The sequence below is a fragment of the Lithobates pipiens genome, unplaced genomic scaffold (assembly GCF_037356315.1).
Source record: "Lithobates pipiens isolate NorthernLeopardFrog02 unplaced genomic scaffold, aLitPip1_a1.2 Scaffold_8, whole genome shotgun sequence".
Classification (NCBI taxonomy): Eukaryota; Metazoa; Chordata; class Amphibia; order Anura; family Ranidae; genus Lithobates; species Lithobates pipiens.
The window spans coordinates 520,874,300-520,894,933 of NW_027507903.1; the positions used below are offsets into that span (position 1 = coordinate 520,874,300).

At 40.4% G+C, this 20,634-nt stretch overlaps 1 protein-coding gene across 2 annotated transcripts in view; it reads left to right on the forward strand.

The window, feature by feature from the left end:
* The window catches only part of LOC143960670 (glutamine--fructose-6-phosphate aminotransferase [isomerizing] 1), a 54,061-nt gene extending 35,208 nt beyond the window's left edge, over positions 1-18,853 (forward strand). The window contains exons 7-20 of one of the 2 annotated variants that reach the window (XM_077469467.1): positions 625-686; positions 789-868; positions 1,944-1,997; positions 4,564-4,669; positions 5,079-5,242; positions 6,002-6,097; positions 6,922-7,019; positions 8,046-8,166; positions 10,229-10,386; positions 10,838-10,952; positions 12,859-12,986; positions 14,970-15,137; positions 15,229-15,390; positions 15,513-18,853. In XM_077469467.1, the coding sequence (XP_077325593.1) occupies positions 625-686; positions 789-868; positions 1,944-1,997; positions 4,564-4,669; positions 5,079-5,242; positions 6,002-6,097; positions 6,922-7,019; positions 8,046-8,166; positions 10,229-10,386; positions 10,838-10,952; positions 12,859-12,986; positions 14,970-15,137; positions 15,229-15,390; positions 15,513-15,557 (1,557 nt within the window). In that variant the 3' untranslated portion in view covers positions 15,558-18,853. The remainder of the gene's footprint in view (positions 1-624; positions 687-788; positions 869-1,943; positions 1,998-4,563; positions 4,670-5,078; positions 5,243-6,001; positions 6,098-6,921; positions 7,020-8,045; positions 8,167-10,228; positions 10,387-10,837; positions 10,953-12,858; positions 12,987-14,969; positions 15,138-15,228; positions 15,391-15,512) is intronic. The other variant, XM_077469468.1, reaches the window with a different exon arrangement.
* Positions 18,854-20,634: the final 1,781 nt, after the last annotated feature.

The following is a 20,634-nucleotide window of genomic DNA, read 5'->3' on the forward strand; positions in this document are numbered from 1 at the left end:
CGGGGGACCGACATCGCCTGCTCCCTAGACAGGTAAGTGTCCTTATTAAGTCAGCAGCTACAGTGTTTGTAGCCGCTGACTTTTAACAAAAAATGTTTGCAGTCGAAAGTCCACTTTGAAGACTAAATGTGCATTAGCAGGCACCAGAAGGTGTTTTCCAGTAAACTTGATACTTTTTAGGCCTGGTCAGGATCACTTTTAAAGGCGTACTCAGCCAACCAATTTAGGTAGGTGAGGTGTGCTTGGTATTATAACTTGTTGCATTTTCATGTACAGTCCTTTTCCAATTCATGTCCCTTCCATTGTACCGCTTAGATTTCTGATTTAACGTGATTGTTTGAGCATACAGGTTGGAAATGCTGATAAAGGACATGTTGAAGTAGCACTTGGTGCACAACTTTTCATCTGGGCAATGATGATCCAAGAATGGGTCATACTCACGTGACCTTGTCCACTACCTCTGCTACACAGCTGGTTGTTTGTTTGTTTTGTTTTTTTTTTTTCCTGCATAAATCTTGCACTTTATACATGTTGTATGTTCCTTTTATACAGCTTAAAAATATAAGGATTAAAAATCTATATCCTAAAGAATAAATTGCCTTTCTCTTGCTTTTTGTCTTGCAGGAAGGTGCATTTGCTCTGGTTTTTAAAAGCATTCATTTCCCCGCCCAGGCTGTTGGAACCAGGTAATTTTATCAAATTCTTCCTTTTTATATTACTTTCTTTAAGAGTCAGTGACTATATCTTTCTGGTTTGTCACCATTAACTTGTATCTGCCTGTATTGCAGGAGAGGCAGCCCACTTCTAATGGGTATACGGAGTGAGCACAAGCTGTCCAGTGATCACATCCCCATATTGTACCGTTCAGGTAAACACAAGTCAGACCAGGAGCACTAGATGCATTTCAGGCAAAGCCACACGGAAACCTTTTTGCCTGGAGTCCTCTGGAGCCAAAAACGAGTTTTTGTATTGTGAAACATAACATTTATGTCTGTTATCTAAGTGTAGTTGAACTCGGCTATGACCGGTATATTGTAGTGTGTGTATATCTATGTTTAACTGTGGCTAATTTTTATTTGTGTAAAAATAAGAGGCAGCAGATTAGCAACTGAAAACCAGGTCCCTTTTGTTTTTTTTCTCTCGTAAATGTCTCTCTGGAACACATATCTGTGAGAATGCAACTGGTTTATTCACTTTGCTCCCTTGACACCTTGATGACGTGTTAGACTGCTTTACACGTCAACAATTCTAAGAGTGTATTTTGTTTTTACGATGTGGTGGAGCACAGTTGTTAGTCTAGATTAAAAGATGGGAAATCTACCCAGGCAGATTATCGAATGACTGCCATACACCTGATGGTGACTTGGCTTTCCCCTTCCATTCAAGCCACCCTTCTGCTTTCCTGAAAAAAAAATCATATGCTTTAATGACAGAATTTTCCAGTGTGCTGGAAAATTCCTTCCACCAACAGTGTGTGTGTGTGTGTGTGTGTGTGTGTGTGTGTGTGTGTGTGTGTGTGTGTTCCAAATGCTTACTACGCTTGTTTGGTTCCAATATATTCTACTCATTGGAAGCAAACCTAATCTGTTGCATGTGCTAAAAAGCTAGGTAATTCTCCCAGTTGATGTTGCATATATTCAGATATATTGCCTATATTACAGCTATTTGTAAATGTATATTTTGCAGTACGTTTACTGTAAACCATTTGATTTTCTATAAGCTGAATTCCTCTTACAATTGCTTTTTTTTATGTGATTGTAATGCACTGTTGTATTGTCCTATGCTTGGTCTGCTTTTTTTTTTTTTTTTTCATGTGATAAACTGGCAGTACATACCAGATGTACCTGACTATATGCATTTCAGAAGTCTGCAATGCATAGATTGCCTGTGTGATTGATGTGTTTTCTGATTTGTGCTGTCGCACTTTCTCATTGTCCTTTCAGTGTCACAAAGCATCGATTATCCTCTAGAAGGAATATGCATAATAGAGAAAGAAGGTGCCTCAACCAGCATTGTACTTCAATACTCCTCCTTCTAAAAAAAGAAACTGTATTAATATTTATCAGTTTTTTTTCATCTGGTACTGTTTTCGATGCAGTTTAATGCAAGTGCCGTACAACCTACATAATAGGAAATCATTACACTCCCTTTATTTTAGGTTCTATTGCTTATTTGCACCTCTATACAGACTTTATGACTTTGTCCCACTAGATGGCAGCATTTCTCCATTAAAGTATCCCTGCATATGTATACATATTATGCAATTACAAGCTTTTTACTTGGCCTACACATCATCCCTGTGGTTTACTAACCAGGGACAAGCTGTCATTTTTTTTTTTTTTTTTCATCAACCGATACCCAGCCGAAATGGTGTGTGCATTTCAGTGAACTTAAAACTCAGTTACATTTTTTTTTTTTTTTTTAAAGTGATCTTAAAAATTGAACTTTAAATTGCTAATCTGTGTTGGCTCCTGTATTGGTTAGTCAAGTGACACAGGGGAGCCAATGGCTGAGAACTGATGCAAGGAAAAACAGCCAATCTGATTTTAGCTATTGCTCTAGTACAGGCTAGAAAATGAAAGCTGGACTTTTTTTTTTTTTTTTTTTTTGTTGCTTTGCTCAAGGCCTTATGGAGGAAACTACATATAAAATAAAATCTCAACATATTACACTAAATACATTCTGCCAAGCCAACACCTACTGTGCATGCTCCTGGCTTGTAAAGATGGAAACAGTACCAGAATAGATAAAGTTCTCTACCCTTTTCTGTCCATTCTGGGCGATGTGCAATGACATTTCTTCTTTATTACTTTCATTTTAGGGCATTTTTCTCTTGCTAAATTACTTGGATGTGTAATCCATGGGAGCTAATCCTCTTATTGTGCTGCAAGCTTTATATTTACTGACTTTGCTTATGATGTGGTATGGGATGGGCAAGCAAAGTTTTAACTTTTGGCATCTAGTTGTATTTTTTAAATTGTGTCCATCCATATATGATATAAAGTCTGTTACCTCATAAAATGTGAACAGATTTCCCAATCCTTGAAATAACAATATCTTGCATTTTGTGCATCTGGAACTCTGTTGAAATGGGAGAAACATTATTGTGATTGTAGATCACTATAGAACGTTTGCTTACTCTGAATATTTCGCTTTTATTTCTACACACTTGTTGCATTGCTCTTTTTATATCCACATCTAACATGTCCAATTCTAGTGCAGTGAGATTAGATTATTCATATTACTTTAAAGTGGATGTAAACCCAAACCTTTTTTTTTTTTTTTTTATGTCATAACGTAGAGTAAGATTCCCTATCATTTGAGCCCAGTCTTGCCACAAATAGTTAATCCAGCTCTGAGCAATCCTCTTTTATTGTTCAGTGAGATAAATCTTGACAAATAGAGAATTTTTGTCAAATCCTCCCCCTTGCTGTGAGTGTCAGGTGATTTACACATAGTGCACTAGCCTAAGAGACATGCATTATTATTTTTTAATTCCCTCCCACGCCTTTCTTTTGCTGTTCTGCTAGGATTGGATGTTCCACACCTCAGCATAATTGGGCATGCTGAAGTCATGTGGTTACTTGTTAGAGATCATAGCAGAAGTTCAGTGTAAGAAATACACAGGAGAAAATGCATATTGACAAGGGGAGTGTAGAGGTGGGTGGGGAGTTTACTGACATCACGACTCCACCCACAGAATCTGCAGTTTTTCGGGTCTCATAACAGACAGATAAGTATACATGTAGGAGGCATGTATATCCTTTATAGATAACCCCTATGGCAGTAATTTAGAAAGGATGACATTGGGTTTACATCCACTTTAATGAATCATTTTGAATTCACTACAACTTTTTCCAGTTAAAAAGCCGCTTTGGGGCTTTGGGGGGGGGGGGGGGGGTTAATTGGTTTCCATCTCCCAAGTTCAACACCTTTTTTGCAATCGAAAAAAAACGAATGGCTTAAAACATTTTAAAAGCATAGTGCCGAGGACCATGCCCGATAGTACTTTCTCATATTGGGATTCTTATTCTACAGGCAAATCATGGCATCCTTAGGCCTTATTTTAAGAGTCCATAAAGGAAAGTTTTTTTTTTTTATTTTTTTTTTTATTTTTTTTGCACATAATATCTAGGGGAGGTCTCCTATACCTATTCCTGGTGCAGTATGGTGAAATATAAAAAAGAGTATCTGATTCATGTGGACAGAAAATTCCACATTAAATTGTCAGACCCATTTATTTATACTTCCACATTTTTCAAAACATTAGTCCTTGACCAGGAGCTCATTTTGTTTAATTTGTTGTTTCCTCACTGCCCCCACTTGCCCTGGTCTCTTTCCCTGGGGACAACTAGATGCCAAAGTTGGACCTTTGTGACTTAAGGGTACCACAACATAACTGTATGGTTGCTTGAATCTTCTCAGGGCCAAACTGTGCTTTATTCTTCCTCAGGCTGCATTTCCTTTGGCTGGGCTGAGATTTATCGGTCTACGGACTACTTTTCTCCCACTCTCCCCTGGTACCCCTCCACACAATAACCCTTGCCTTGTTCATGTCTGTAGGTCTAGAGAAGAAAGGCAGCTGCACCCTGCCCAGAATAGACAGCACCACTTGTCTGTTCCCTGCAGAAGAGAAGGCTGTGGAATATTACTTTGCATCAGATGCCAGGTGAGGCCAACGTCTGCCTTAAGTTTCTATAGATAAACATTATGGAACTGGCTTGCTACCAGTTCACATTTTTAACTGCTGTGTAATGTATTGCCATTGTGTGTAAATGTTAGTATGTGTTTAGATATAGAGATATTATCATTTCAAGTCCTGAGCTACTAGCCAGGCCTTCAGAGTTACTCACCACCAGTTGCCAAACCCTGCCCCTAAACGCGATTTAGAATTACCCCCAGCATAGATGTCAGTAACCTTAATTATAACCCCCAGAATTGATGCCAGTGGACGCATTTACTAATCCCCAGCATTGATGCCAGTGGACACATTAACAACCGCTAGGACAGGTGTCAGTATTAATATAATATTGTTGACGTTGCGTCTAAATTTTTGTTGTATCCTTTTTATTTTATAGTGCTGTAATCGAACACACTAACCGAGTCATTTACCTGGAAGATGACGATGTGGCTGCTGTTGTGGATGGTCGTCTCTCCATCCATCGCATCAAAAGAAGTGCTGGAGACCACCCAGCCCGTGCAATTCAGACCTTGCAGATGGAGCTGCAACAGATCATGAAGGGTGAGTGTTTTGAAATCGCACACAGCCAGGCAACCTGCAAAATTGGGTCAGAAATGACAGCTTCTCTAATGACGGGTACACCTGTTATTATGTTAAATAACACCTCTCATGATCCAATAGAGAACTTGTCAGGAATTTTTGGTAATCCTATCCCCAAGATCCAAGCTTAAGTCACATGGTCTGTGTCTACCAATCATTATTAGATAGTAGCTTTTATTCAGAAGTGCGAGAAGAGGGTCAAAATGCTGTCCGCATGTTAAGAGCTAATTACAAATTTTATATATTTGAAAGCACCGGACTTGATTTACGAAGGACAAATAGACTGCATGCTTTGCAAGTTCAGTTGCACTCCATAGAGCTTAGTAAATGTTGTAAAGCTTCATTTTGTAAGAAATACCCAATCAGGTGAAAGGGGGGGAAACAAAAAACAAAAAAACAAAAAGCATTTTTGCCTGCGCATGATTGGATGATGGAATTCAGCAGAAATTCACCACATTCTCTAAGCTCTGGGGGAAAATTGGACTGTGCAGTTGAACTATTTTGCTTTTAGTAAATCAATCCCAGTGTCTTGTGTGGATTAAACTTTAATAAATCCTAAGTACCATCATGACCAACACAAGACGGGTATGCAATGCAGGATAAAACCAGCTGAATACACATTGGAAGGTTTATTTGGAGGATATCGCAGTATTGGTGGTACTGCTCATTATTCAATTCGATAAACATTTACACTTTTTTTGCTCTTTTTATGACTTGTAGGCAACTTCAGCTCTTTCATGCAGAAAGAAATCTTTGAGCAGCCAGAGTCCGTAGTCAACACAATGAGAGGGCGAATCAATTTTGATGACCGAACGGGTAAGAACTTCAAATCTTTGCTGCTTTGGGAGTCATAATGACACAGTTAATGGCTGTTCCTGAGTTTAGGATTGAGGGATATAACCCATGATTTTTAATTTTGAAAATTGCACAGTTGATTTGTTGATTTTATTTAGTTTCCCCCATCGACAGTCAGAATCTGTCCTGTGGGGCTATAGTGTTTTTTTTTTCTTCTGGCTGAAAGAACACCGTGAATATTGCTAGCGGCTATAGCCGCTGGCAATAATTGCATGTTCAGATCCGACATTCTGGTTGTACTCGAGTTGATGAATCAATCAGCTGGCCCATAGATGGTTCAAATTTCCTGCTGGAGCCATGATTCGAACCATCTGTGGTCAGTTTTAGCCAACATTAAAAAGTAATTTAAAAAGGGTAATTGGTGAGCATTCCTTGCAGCTGCTGAGCTCTCCATTGTGCTCAGAGCTGATCAGTTGTATTATACTGTACTGTACCCAAAATCAGATAGTTAAGTATCAGTGTCATGCTGCAGCTTCTTTATTTGATGCTTTTGCCTTGTTTGATTTATTTGATTATTATCCCTGATGGGGGGGCCCATTCTACCTAGAGGAGTCAGACATTATGCTGGGCTGTCTTCATTTACATCCCTGCCTCTGTAATTCAGCCTCTAGTGCAGTTATACAGGAAACCTGATCCAAGAGTGCCTGGCCTGTCTCTGTTCTGACAGTACAGCTACAATTTCCCACTGAATGCTATGGCAAAAAGTAGAGCACGTTACTAGGTTTTCTGTTTGTAAGCAGTAAAATATAGTCATGTCTTATTTCATTTTTATACTTGTTTAACAGTAAATTTGGGCGGTCTGAAAGATCATCTCAAAGAAATTCAAAGATGTCGACGACTAATCCTCATTGCCTGTGGAACCAGTTACCATGCTGGAGTTGCTGTAAGTGTTTACTACCCTTAGTATTTTGAACACTCTGTACTTTCATGTATGCTGTTTAAGAGTAAAGAGGCATTAATAAGTGGTCATCACTCTTACCCACGGGGAGTCTATCTGCATGCATTATGTAATTCCTGTGTTTTTATGTGGGTTTCCTCCCACATTCCAAAAAACATACTGACTGTTTAAAGTGAGGGTAAACTCCTATTCTGACTTTTACCTATAGGTAATCCTATAATAAGACTTGCCTATAGGTAGTGTAAATATCTCCTCCTAAGATATTTACTGTATATGCAGCCAGTGACATCACTGGCACATGCGCTCTGAAGGAATGGCCACCCGGGCCGCTCCTTCAGAGCCCTGTGCCGTGAACTGCAGCTCTTGTACGCATGTGATGTTGTCGCCACTCTGGCCATTCAGAGCCAGAGTCTGCAAACCCAGAAGGAAGATGGAAGCGCATGCAGCTCTGATATCTTGGCGCTGGAAGGGCTTCATTTTAGGCTAGGGTCACACTAGTGCAAATTGGATGTGGGTTTTCCCCGTATCCAATTCGCATGACAGAAGGTTGTGACCAGCTCTCTATGGAGCTCGCATATCTCCTTGGTGGCTGCAGAGCGGATTGCACAGAGGTCCTTTGTGTCTTTGGCTCTGTTTCAGGACCAAATTCAGGCAACAATTTGGCCCGGATTCGTCCCTGAAACTGAGAACAGGGACGCACCGGGCACCCTGCTGCAAGCTGCATGTGTCTTAGATGTGAACCCAGCCTTAAGGTAAGTATGCAATGCATATTAGCACATTATGATGTTGCAGGGTACAAAAAAAACATCCGAGCAATTTACTACCAATTTAATTGGCTTCAAATTGTGCGTGTATCTATAATAGGAATGATGGACTGTAATGGGGCTTGGGGGACTGATGTGAATAGTTTTTGGGAATTAAACTTGTTTCTTGGAGTTCAAGGCAAAAAAAAAAAAAAAAACCCTGAAGGTAGCTCTGCATATTAATCATGTCTGCATATCTTTTCTACAGACACGTCAGATCCTTGAGGAGCTGACAGAGCTTCCAGTAATGGTGGAATTAGCTAGTGACTTCCTGGACAGGAACACCCCTGTATTCAGAGATGATGTGTGCTTCTTCATCAGTCAGTCAGGTATGGTATTCTCATAGCTTGGTCAATTAATAGGAATCGTTGCCACCTGATATACCAATAGATTACCAAATAAACCCATTCTCCACTCAGCACTGTGTACAACTAAATCACACTTTTCCTTACCCCCAGCTGCTGCATTTTGAAAAAAGTTCAGCTCATAGAGAACAATAAGGTCTCTTTCACATGGACGATCAGTTCAGGTCCGCCTGTCCGTTTTTTAGGCGGACCTGAGCGGATGCTCCATAGAGGTCTATGGAGTGTTGGATGTCAGCGGTGACACGTCCGCTGACATCCGACCTGCTCTGATCCGAAAAAGTGTGACGGAGGAAAAGCCTACTTTTCCATCTGTCATCGGATCGGGTGACGACGGACTCTGCGGCCTGTTGTCATCCGATCCTCCATAGGGGAGAGCGGCGCTCCGACAGGTCCGTCCCTGCTCAGTGTGCAGAGATGGACCTGTCCTCTTCCTGCTCAGCGGGGGTCAACGGAGCGATCCCCACTGAGCAAGCGGATGTTCACGGGGCGGATCATCACGGATCCGTCCCGTGTGAAAGAGGCCTTTTTAAAATCAGAAACCTTGTATCAGTAAAAAATCCAACATACCCTGTGTCTGTGTGGTTTAAATATTCCAATAAAATAAACAAAGAAAAATGCACCCTCTAGTGTCAGTGTGTATTAAACAACATCCAGAATGGTGTTAGGCCACATATATTATAAACTGAAGTAACATTAAGTGTGGGTTCATACGTATGCGAACACAGACGTTGCATGTGATTCGCACCCGAACTACGGTGCTGGTCGCATCACGATGTCTGTGCAATGCTGAACTCGAATATATATACACATAAAAAAGGTGCAGGGACTTGGACTTCCCCCCCGCACTGGAATGGGATCGCATGGGTGTTCTCATCCATGCAATCAGATTCCTTTCCGAATCCACGGTTTGCTCTGCGATCTGTGAACCGGTCTGGTTTTGTCCTTAACATTGTATTGACACACGCAGCAGTTTGCAGAAGGCAGTGTGAACTGCTTGCCGGAGAGATGGGATGTGGGAACTGGCACTAGAATCGCGCTGGTTTCCGCATTGCTACAGTGTGAACCTAAGCGCCCATTTCCATTGGTGCGCTCTGTGACATCGCATGTGATTTGCACATGCGATGTCTGCGATGGGATTTCAGCCATACAGGTAGTATGGCTGAATTCTTAATGCATTCGGATCGGATCGCATGAGTATCCACGTCATGTCTGTCCGAACTGTCAGTCCGCAGAGCAAAAGTGCGCTTACGAACCGCCGCACGCCAATATACGTCCTAACTTTCAACAAGAGGAATATCGTTGTTATGGCACCAGCTAGCTGCCTTAACCCTGGTATCCTCTTCCTTGGCCTGCCTAAGAGTGGTCTCTGTGGCAAGATCACTTTTATTGGTGGCAGGAGAGGGGCCCACCCGCCCTCCGCCGCTTACTGGAGCACGGTTCTCCATACCATTGCAGAAGCGGTGCTAAAATGTCACTTCCGCCCATAGCTCTTAAAGGACCATTTATTATTATTATTATATATTTTTTTTTATTATTGCATTTTAGTGTAAATATGAGATCAGAGGTCGTTTTGACCCCAGATCTCATATTTAAGAGGTCCTGTCATGCTTTTTATTTTTATTTTTTTTTTCTATTACAAGGGATGTTTACATTCCTTGTAATGGGAATAAAAGTGACACTTCCTTTTTTTTTTTTTTTTTTTAATAGAACTGTGTAAAAATAAAAGGTAAAATAAAAAAATTTAATTTCAAATTTTAAGCACGCCCCGTCACACCCAGCACGCATGCGGACGCATACTTGAGTAGTGCATATGAAAACTGTGCGTGTTGGGGCATTCTGAATGTAAACATTCAGAATATGGCTTGCAATTTTTGTTAGGAAAAATAACATGATTAGTTGCTATAAGTCAAACTCCATTTCTGTTATCCATTTTCTGACACATTATGTAAATTAAGTTTTATTAGTCCATTTCTGTTTGTTCACATTGGAAGTGATGGTTATAAGGTTTCTGTTTGCTTTCCTTTAGGAGAGACAGCGGATACTCTTCTTGCACTGCGTTACTGCAAAGAACGGGGAGCCCTGACCGTGGGGATCACTAACACAGTTGGCAGCTCCATCTCCAGGGAGACAGACTGTGGTGTTCACATTAATGCTGGGCCTGAGATTGGTGTGGCCAGCACAAAGGTAAGCTCTAGTGTGACACAAAAAATAAGAGCATAAATGTTGGCATTGCATGTTATAACATCATTTAAAAAAAATAATAATCTGTACAATATTCTCAAGTTTATTAACAGGTATGTGGTACATGGTCCTGCTTGAACAATGTATTCAGTTTCTATACAGTGTGGTTAGCCTACACATTGCATAATAGGTGATAAAATTAAAGAAGTTTGTATAGTCCAGTGTGTGTGTGTGTGTGTGTGTCCAGCTTTAGTGCTTTACCGATATGGTGGACCAAAGACATGAATAAGATGGCATTAAAGCCAATTGGTATTGCTGATTGCCAGAAATTTTGTAGTTTTGTGTATTTATCTAGCAATCTAGCTTCACTCTGTGTAATTTGGGAATACTATTTGGAGTGCGAGTTTTTGTTTCTTCTATATAAAGATTTACAATAGCCATTCTCCTTTTACAGGCATACACTAGCCAGTTTGTGGCTCTAGTTATGTTTGCACTCCTGGTTTGTGATGACCGTATATCTGTGCAAGAGCGACGCAAGCAAATTATACATGGTCTGAAAGTACTGCCAGGTACGAATCATTAAATAAGGCAACTGGATCTTGCTTTTAACTTTGTATGCTTTTAGGCTCATAATTTTGTTTTTGTGTACTGCTTCATTTATTTTGTATAGAACCAAATCAAGACAGTAGATAAGATCAGTACTTTTCACTGATTGTGTCACAGAACTATACCTCATTTGTCATAACTTACATTTGGTGATGCCCAGACTGTTATACATAATTCAAACTATACCAATTAAGATCCCTTCAAGTTTGTTTAAGGATCTTAGATCAAGATTTATGAAGTTCATCTGGGCTGGGAAGCCAGCAAGAGTACGTCGAGATATTTTAGTACTCCCCAAAGGAAAAGGAGGGATAGGACTTCCAGATCCAATAAAATACCAGGAGGCTTCACACTTAACTAGAGTAGTGGAATGGTGTAGGCTTAAAAACGAAAAACCGTGGATACAGACAGAACAAGCAGCGACAGATATCCCATTGGAAGGATTAGTGTGGATTCCAGATACAGAAATACCAATGGGATTGAGAAAACATCCAATACTAGGGGAGACATTACGAATAACTAAAAGAGTATTCAGGAAAACATCTATTTCAAGAATTCCCAGTCCGCTTCTTCCTATCCTTGGTACCCCAGCATTTCTACCGGGAATGACAGATCCAAAGTTTAAAACAATACACGATAGAGGTATGAGTAGAATTTGTCATTTCTCGGTAGGCAATCGGTTAATGACTAAAAAAGATATTGAAAAAGGAATGACATTAGGACTAGACCCTTTCAGAATGAGGCAATTGGAAGCCTTTATTAGATCTAAATCAAAGGTATACGTAGAAATAAGGGCATTGACTGAGTTTGAAGAGATCTGTTTGAAAGGAGAGGAACTGAGACATCTGATGTCTTATTTTTATAGTATGTTAATAGAACAGGAGACTTCACAAGATTTGCCCTTTTTACAAGCTTGGGAAAGAGATTTAGGGACTACGTTTTCCCCAGAACAAAAGGATAAGATGTTGTTGTTTAATCAAAAGGCCTCGATGGCAAGCAGATATCAAGAAGGGGGATACAAGATCCTTACTAGGTGGTATAGAACACCAAAAGTGTTACATCAAATTTACCCCCAGATATCAGAGACATGTTGGAGATGTCATGGAGCAGAGGGAACATTATTACATATATTTTGGGAATGTCCAAAAATTAGAGTGTTCTGGGAGATGGTAGCCGATACTATTGTAAGGATTACAGGAATTGACCTGGGAGATAAACCGGCAACTTTTCTGCTGCTGGACATCCCAATGGCAATAGAAAGATTCAAAAATTCTTTGCTGAGACATTTATTGATAGCAGCAAGGGCATGTATCCCGGTTCTGTGGAAAAAAAGCAACCCTCCAGCTAGAGCACAATGGTTTCAGAGAATTGCAGAAATCCAACAAATGGAAAATTTAACAATGACAATGAGAGATCAAGATGAGAAATATCAGAAGATCTGGGCTCCATATCTAAATTATAGAGAAAGTATGATGTAAAACATTTCGAAATATGATAGAGCAGGCGGGTGGTGGTGGGGTGAGGGGGGGGATTATAGTGAAAATTCAAACATTTTTTTATTTTTTATTTTTTTGTATATTTATTTATTTATTTTTCTGGGAGGGAAGGGTGAGGGAGGGGGGAGGATGACGTGGAATTGAGGTATGGATTGAAATATTATAAGACTGTTATAGCTGTTAAAGAAGTTGTAGATGTATAACGAAATGTAATGTGAAATCTATGGAAAGAAAAGATGAAAAAATAAAGAATTTATAAAAAAAAAATAACTTACATTTGCTGGCCTAACAGTAACGTTCAGGGATGCTAAATGCCAGAATGCAAAGATAGAGATGTCTGCTTTGCCCATGACATTTTTTTTCTTTTATGTCTCAGACAACATTAAGGAAGTACTTAGTCTTGATGATGAGATTCAGAAGTTGGCAGCTGAACTGTACCAACAGAAATCGGTGTTAATCATGGGTCGTGGATATCACTATGCAACCTGCCTGGAAGGTGCCTTGGTAGGTTGAAGCCTCCCAGGCTTTCTGTTGTCGTCCATTTCCTGACTGCTGAATTATTGTGGCAGCATCTGAAGCTGTACTTTGCTAATTGATTTCTGTGGTGACCTGCTTGGGACAAATTTCTCATGTGGGTTAAAGCCTAACTTAATTTCACTTTAATTTGTTTGAGCCAGGGTGGCTCAAATTAACTTTTTTCTTACTACGGTAAGAAATGTGCCTGCCATCGGCACTGTTTAAACTTGTCTGTGAGATCCGCTATAGAAACTATACAGGACTGTGTTTCCCCATTATAAAATTTAGTTGGGCTACACAGCCATTCACAGGAACAGTTGTATTTTATGAATGGGGGGGGGAGGAGGCTTCCTCTGATTGGCTGGCTGAGGTGGAAAGACAGGTAGATGATGTCCACCTTTGCCATGTAGTGGAAGCCTTGTATTCATTGATAAAAATGCCAACTTTCCTGAGAATGGCTGAGCAGCACTTAGCCGGACTTGAAGTTTTTCGGGAACGGGATGAAAAGTTCCCATACCACTGCCAGAACACAGCACTGTATACTCTTATGTAGCTGATGACAGTGTCTGCATTTCTTTGTAATGCAAATAGAACTATGGGAAGTGAAGGGAAATCTGGAGTTGGGCTTTAAAAGTTAGAATTTTTTTTTTGTTTTTTTTTTAATATATAAGGAGCTAGTAAGCCCCTAAATAACTAATAGACATTCTTAGAAATGTGGGTGTAGTCCAAGGCTTGACACTTGGGCTACTTTCACACTGAGGCTGTTTTCAGGTGCTTTAGAGCTAGAAATAGCCTTTGAAAACCACTTCCCATTCATTGCAGTGTGTCTTTTCACACTGGGCAGTGCGCTTGCAGGACATTAGGAAAAGTCCTGCAAGCAGTAACTTTGGGGCACTCTGTAAGCGCTGTAAATAGTGCCCCTAAAACACCCAGCCCATTGAAAGCGCTTTGACAGCACCGCAAAACCGAAGTTTAACCCCTTTTTTGGGTAAAAACCCCACCCACTAGAGGCCGAAAAGCGCTGCAAAAACTAGCGGCGCTTTATCGCTAGTGGCCGGACGTTCCAGTGTGAAAGTAGCTTGGGGGAAGATTCACTAAAACTGGATCACACAATCTGGTGCAGCTGTGCATGGTAGCCAATCGGCTTTCAAGTTTTATTGTCAAAGCTTAATTGAACAAGCTGAAGTTGGAAGCTGACTGATTACTATCCACAGCTGAACCAGATTCTGTTCCCCCTCAACATCAGAGTTTACATAGGGAAAATTCCTAATGCATGATTAATCAGACTCACCTTGCTAGGAAATTGTAAGGAAGAGAACTGTCCACACATCCAGCCGTAGATTTCTATTCCACGTATGTCTGTTAGCCCTTGTACACACGGTCAGAGATTCCGACAACCAAATCCGTCTGAGTAATTCCAATGGATTAATTCCAGAAGAGGTCCGGAAGTGATGTTGAATACACATGGTCGGACTAAGTTGTTGGAAAATCCTATTGTACATAACGTGATTACGTTATTTTGTTACGACGGGACTACATTCAGGCTAGTAGCCAATAGCTTTGGTCTAGGAATTTGATCTGAGCATGTGTGGCACTTTGTCCGTCGGAGTAGGCTACACATGATCGGTGTATGTCCGATAGGAGCATTTTGTCTGAAAATTTTACCGGCAAGTTGGAAAACTTGGTCCGTCGGCTATTCAGACGGAAACAGTCCGATGCAGACCACACACAGTCGGAATATCCGACAAAACGGTCCGATAGGAAACATTCCGTCAGAATCTCCGACCGTGTGTACAGGGGCTTAGAGTAATAAGGACTTCATAACCATAAACTTATTATTTCAAATAAAGAGGTTTTTTTTTTTTTTTTTTTTTTTTTTTTTTTTTTTAATTGCATCGGTATTCCACTTTTATATGGAGATCTGTTTTGGACCATTGTTTAACTCTTAGTAACCATAATTTTTCTTTGTAGAAAATTAAGGAAATCACCTATATGCATTCGGAAGGGATCTTGGCTGGGGAGCTGAAGCATGGTCCACTGGCCTTGGTAGACAAACTAATGCCGGTCATCATGATTATAATGAGGGATCATGCCCATACCAAGTGCCAGAATGCTCTGCAGCAAGTGGTAGCTAGACAGGTAGGTGAAAGAGCAAAGCTAAATAAAGGCTTGCAGAAACACTCTAGTTTCGTGACCTCTGAACCATATTTATTTTTCAAATTCGGAATAGGGGCGTCCAGTTGTGATCTGTGATAAGGAGGACACCGAAACTATTAACACAATCAAACGTACAATTAAGGTTCCTCACACAGTGGACTGTCTTCAAGGAATACTGAGTGTGATTCCCCTGCAGCTCCTTGCCTTTCATCTTGCCGTTCTCCGAGGATATGATGTGAGTTTTTGGCACCTGTAGGGCAGCTTTCTAGCTGGGAGTTTAAAAAGGGTTCTGGGTGTTCTATCTATATCATCCTTGTTTGACTGACCAATACCTTCTCTCCTGTTATCTCTCTGTAGGTGGATTGTCCAAGAAACTTAGCCAAGTCTGTGACTGTGGAGTAGAATGGGTGAAATCTGTAGATGACACTATTTCTATATCCCAATTTTTACTTTTTATATTTATGTTCCCCTCATCTCCTTTGTATTCAGTCCATTCGCAGCATCTGCTGCTGCATCTTGTAAATCTGGAAAACCAGAATATTGTACAAATGTAGTTTCTGTTGTAAACAGACAGAGCATTGTAGAATAGATACTATTACCTTTCTCTGCAGTAACTTTGACAGAGTTCTAGTGATTCGCACTGACTTTGATGTCAGGTCAGATCCAGCACTTTAAACTTTGTCCATGCTACTATCTTACAGCTCATGTAAAGAAGGAGGACCTTTCTGTCTTTAAACTATATGTGCCAAGAGTTAGTCTGCTGTCCACAGTCATATGCAGACTGCTCATTGCTCTGTGCATGTGATAGGAAATAAAACACTCGGCCAGAGTAGGTGACTTTACTGAGAATGTGATGCAAGCACAAAGGACTTAATAGAACTGCCATCCATTACTTCATGGCCTACAGCAGTCTTAGGTCCTGCACTGCAGTTTGTTTCCTTTCTCTGAGTACATTTTCATGTTATTTTTCTAGATGGGAGGGTTACTGGAAAATCAGGTTTGTGAACTAGTGACTGGGTTAAAGGGACTCCAACACTGACATTTTGTTCGTTTTTTTTTTCCTTTCATCTTTGTCTAATGTAAAATATTGGGGGGGAAAAGTAGACAGAAATTATTTTAAAGAATGATATTCGCTCCTTTAAAAGACTTGAGTTTTTAAGCCATGGTGGTGTTTCTTCTATCCACTATTTCTCCCTGCTCTGTCTTTTCAATAGGTTGGGGGAGTGGCTCAGGCAAGGAACGTGTGATATAGGGATTGAATTTGACATCATAAACGAGCACCAAGTTCGAATAAAATGAGTCTGTCAGAAACAAAGCGCATTCTTATACGCAGCAGTACACTAATTGGATAAAGTTGTGTATTTTTATTAGTGTGATGCTGTCTGCAGACAGCTCTCGAACAATAGTCTCCATTTTGGAAGCCTAGAGTCTTGAGGGCTCCTTGTAGAAAGTATTGAAAGTGCAGAGTTACAAAGTGATTGTAAAGGCTATTTTTATTTATTTTTAAATAAACAGGTTTATACTTGCCTGCTCTCTGCAATGGTTTTGCATAGAGCAGCCCCGATCCTCCTCTGTGGTCCTCTGACAGTGCTCCTCTGTTTGGTGTGCCACCATAGGAAGCCGGTTGTTGTGGCACACCTGTGGACTCGATCCTAAGCTGCGCTACTTGTGTCTATGGCCAATGGCTTCTGCTGCTATCTCTGAGCCAGTGAGGCGAGAGAGAGACACACAGCGCTGAAATGAGATTGGGCTCAGGTATTTGGGGGTGGGGGGGAAGGCACAAACTGAGAATGAATTAAGGTAAACTTTTAGCCTTTACAACCACTTTAAAAATATAAACCATTTCTGCACAAACTGGGGTTACTTGTGAATGGCATAGGTGGGTATAATTTACCTTTTGTGTGCTATTTGGGCTGCGGTATTAGACACAATTGATATAGATAATGTCCCTTTAATCAAAGTCGTGTAGGTGCAGACACTAGTAATGGTTTTCCAATAGACTCGGGCTGCACATTCCACAATAATAGTCCGGGCAATGTCTTGATTGTATTCCTGCTATGGATCTTTTTTGTTTTCACATTGCTCTTGCACCTTTTTGTAATGTATTTCTCTATGCTACAAGCAGTAGTGGTATCTCCTCTAAGGAACTTTTTAAAGATCTCAACCTTGATGGACCTAGCCCTGCTTTTATACATCCTTTATGCCTCTGCTAGTCTAAAAATAAGCTTATCTGGAAAAGCCATTTAATGATATAGGGCTTCATTTCAACTGGATGAAAAAGGGGTGCAATGTCCATTACAACCATTGTCCTCCAGCTGTCCTTTTTACTGGTGAAAGGAGAAGATGAGAGATGACATCTGATCTAGCTTTCTACCTGCAGCACACCCATTATATACTTTTAGGAGGATACAGATGTGGCATTGTCTGACTAAATTTTTTTTATTCTCTGGCTTATGAAGTGTTACCTGCCAGCCTTTGAATAATGTTTGTGGTTTGCTATTGTACAAGCAGAATATCATGGCATTGCCCAGCTGTGCCATCTGTTCTTTGTTCTCTACAGGTGCTTGTGATAGCTGGAAATAAAGAAAGTTAACATTTCACTGATACCTGGAGAGGTTTTAGTTGTACTTGTGATAAAATATGATAAAAAAAAGTAGCTATGGCATTCTGGTCAGACCTACACCTGTCATGTGTATGTTGATAAATGTATTGGAGATTAGACTTGTGCTTGGTTGACATCTATTTTCCAACAGCTTGTTAGCCATTTACCATTTTGAAGCGGCCTGCAATGGATGAGTTTAGTACCAGACGTTTTTTTAAAGAGCTTCTAGTTGAGACACATAGACTGCTAACACTTGGATAGTATCTCTGAAAACAATCGTTTTTAATTGATTAATTTCTGTAATAATCTCAAAAATGGGGTAAGACTGTGTGTATTCTGGGCAGCATATGACCTCACAGCTATGGGCAAGCTACAATTTCAAACAAGCCCTCCAGACCACTTTAAAGGATTTAAAGGTTTAGCTGCAGATTTATACTTTGAACTGGATTGCCCTGAAAAAGCATTGCAAGTCATTCCGTGGCAACCAGTTTCAGGTGTTCCCATAAATCCTCTGTCCTACCTGAAAAACAAGCAAAGCAATTAAATCAGAGCGCTAAAGAGGATCATTTTGTTTTTCTCATGGAGATGGTTGCCAGGGAATGCTTTACACCTTTTTTTCCAGAGAAGGTTTACCTGAATGTAAGGTACTGTTGCAGGTTATAAAGGAATCCCCTTTGGTCCATTCTTCTCTTGACAGACTCCCTAACATAGGAATTGAAGGCTTTTTAGACCACCAGATGCACTACTTGCTATGAAGATAAAATGTGACACTTATTATTTTTTTTTATACCCTCTTATCCCTTTTTTGTTTGTTTTTTCTTTTTGTGCATTGTGCATTTTTTATTCAATCTAAAATGTTGGTACTTTAATATTGAAAAATGTATGCTATTTGTATTTTTTTTGTGTTTTTTTTTTTTTTTTTGTTTTAACTGGAAAAAAAAATGGAAAGTTTCCGTTAAATGGAAAAATTGCTGTTCACCTGTTAATGTAAGAAAAGTTTACAATGGACCAAAGATACGTGCTTGTAAAATAAAGATAAAAAAAAAAAAAATCACATGGATTCTGTGAAAAATAAACATTTAGACATGTACAGCTATTTATCTGTCTGTGCTTTGCTTTATATTGTGTGTGTGTGTGTGTGTGTGTGTGTGTTGGAGAATGCCATCAGGATGTCTGTAACTTGTTATACCTAGACCCTTTCCCGACCAACCAGTGGTGAAATGACTTCTTCTACATGCATAACGACACTGAAATTTCTTCAAGACATTGCCAATGTTCTCACGTGGCCTATGTGTTAATAGGGCTGTTTTTATGGTTTAAAAAAAAAAAAAAAAGTTTTCAATTGCTTGGAAAAAGTATAACTAGCACTTTACGAGTCAGTGCTGCATCGTTGGGTGGAGTATCATGTACATGCACCTCGCACTGTTTGGTCTCCAGTGTAAGGTAGCATTTTCCTGTCATTTCTATTTGCAAGAGATATGTGGTTCCATCTTGCTTAGTCCTTGCTGCCACCTACAATGACCTGACCAACCCTGGGCCATTTGAACCTCTCCTGCTCTCTGCATTTTTTTGAAACCTGGTATACTACGCTAAGTTGTTAGGACTAGTCTAACTGAATTTGGACTCTTCGGCTCTCCATCCACTAATGGTTCAATGAATTTTAAGGACCTGACCCCAACTGCCTGGATTGTTGTCCCTCACTTAAGTCTATACATTTCTTTTGAGTCATCCTCAGCTCTGTTGCATGTGGCCGTCTTCAAGATTCATAGATAGTAAGGTTGAATAAAGACACCAGTCCATCCTGAGTGAGTGTCTACAATTTGTCCCTATCCCTGTACATTGCACACTCTTATTGGTCCCTACCCTCAAGGAGCCCACAATCCAAGGTCAATTTTGACCAGAAGCCAATACTTGCATATTCTTTTTTTCATCTTGCTGTAGGCCCTCCACAGTTTCTGGCCCTGCAATTTGGTCTGTCTTTCACATCTTGTGTATTTTTGCTACAGTTCTATCCCCTGTCTTGCCTTGTTACACTCTCAGGGCATCCCCAATGTGGGATATCTGGGTAGCCAGTTGGCCGCTGTACTAGTCAAAAATATGGTGTGGATGATTCAGATCTTGAAAAGGTTCACTTGGATCCTGAACATTCAGAAGTCTGCACTGCAGCAGACTTATTGCTGGAGGTATCTGCGTCTGATCTTAGAAAGAGCTCAAATCGGAGTTCTTCCCCCAAGAAAAAAAAATCCAGACTCTCTGTTCCCAGATTCTGACCTCAGTAGGGATGAGTTCAAGCGCGGTTGGATCCTAGTCTAAAAATTAACAGAGCTATCTCTCACCAAGAAACTATCAGAGGACACCCCCACTTATAAATGGCCAAGGCATTTCCCACTCTGCAGCCTCATGTATTCAAGGGGCGTGGATATGCACGTCTGTGGGGCAGGGAATGCCTCCGCTGCTTATGATTGGAGGTGTGTAATGACAACTTCCTGGAGGAATATCTCAAGTGGGTTCAGGCTAAGATCTCAACATGCCTCAGCTCCTTCTTGCTCTTCAGTCCAAGAGTTAACGACTTCCCACTTTTGCATAAGAGTTCTTGGACTAATGGTTATCCGTCTTTTGTCCAGTTTTACTCCAGACCCCTTTAGCTCAACATCTTATTGTGGGAAAAATCTGTTCAGTCTCTATTCAAATTTATTCACCTGACAACACAGACCAGGTTGTTGCTGGCCTAGAGGCACAGAAATTCAGCTCAGGAGTTGAGGAAAACCTTCCTTCTGATCTCTTGCTAAATTGCAACAATGAACCCCAGTCTAATAGGTTGGGGAGGAGTCCTACAAACCCTGATGATGCCAGGGGCCTTGTACACTGGAGGAATCC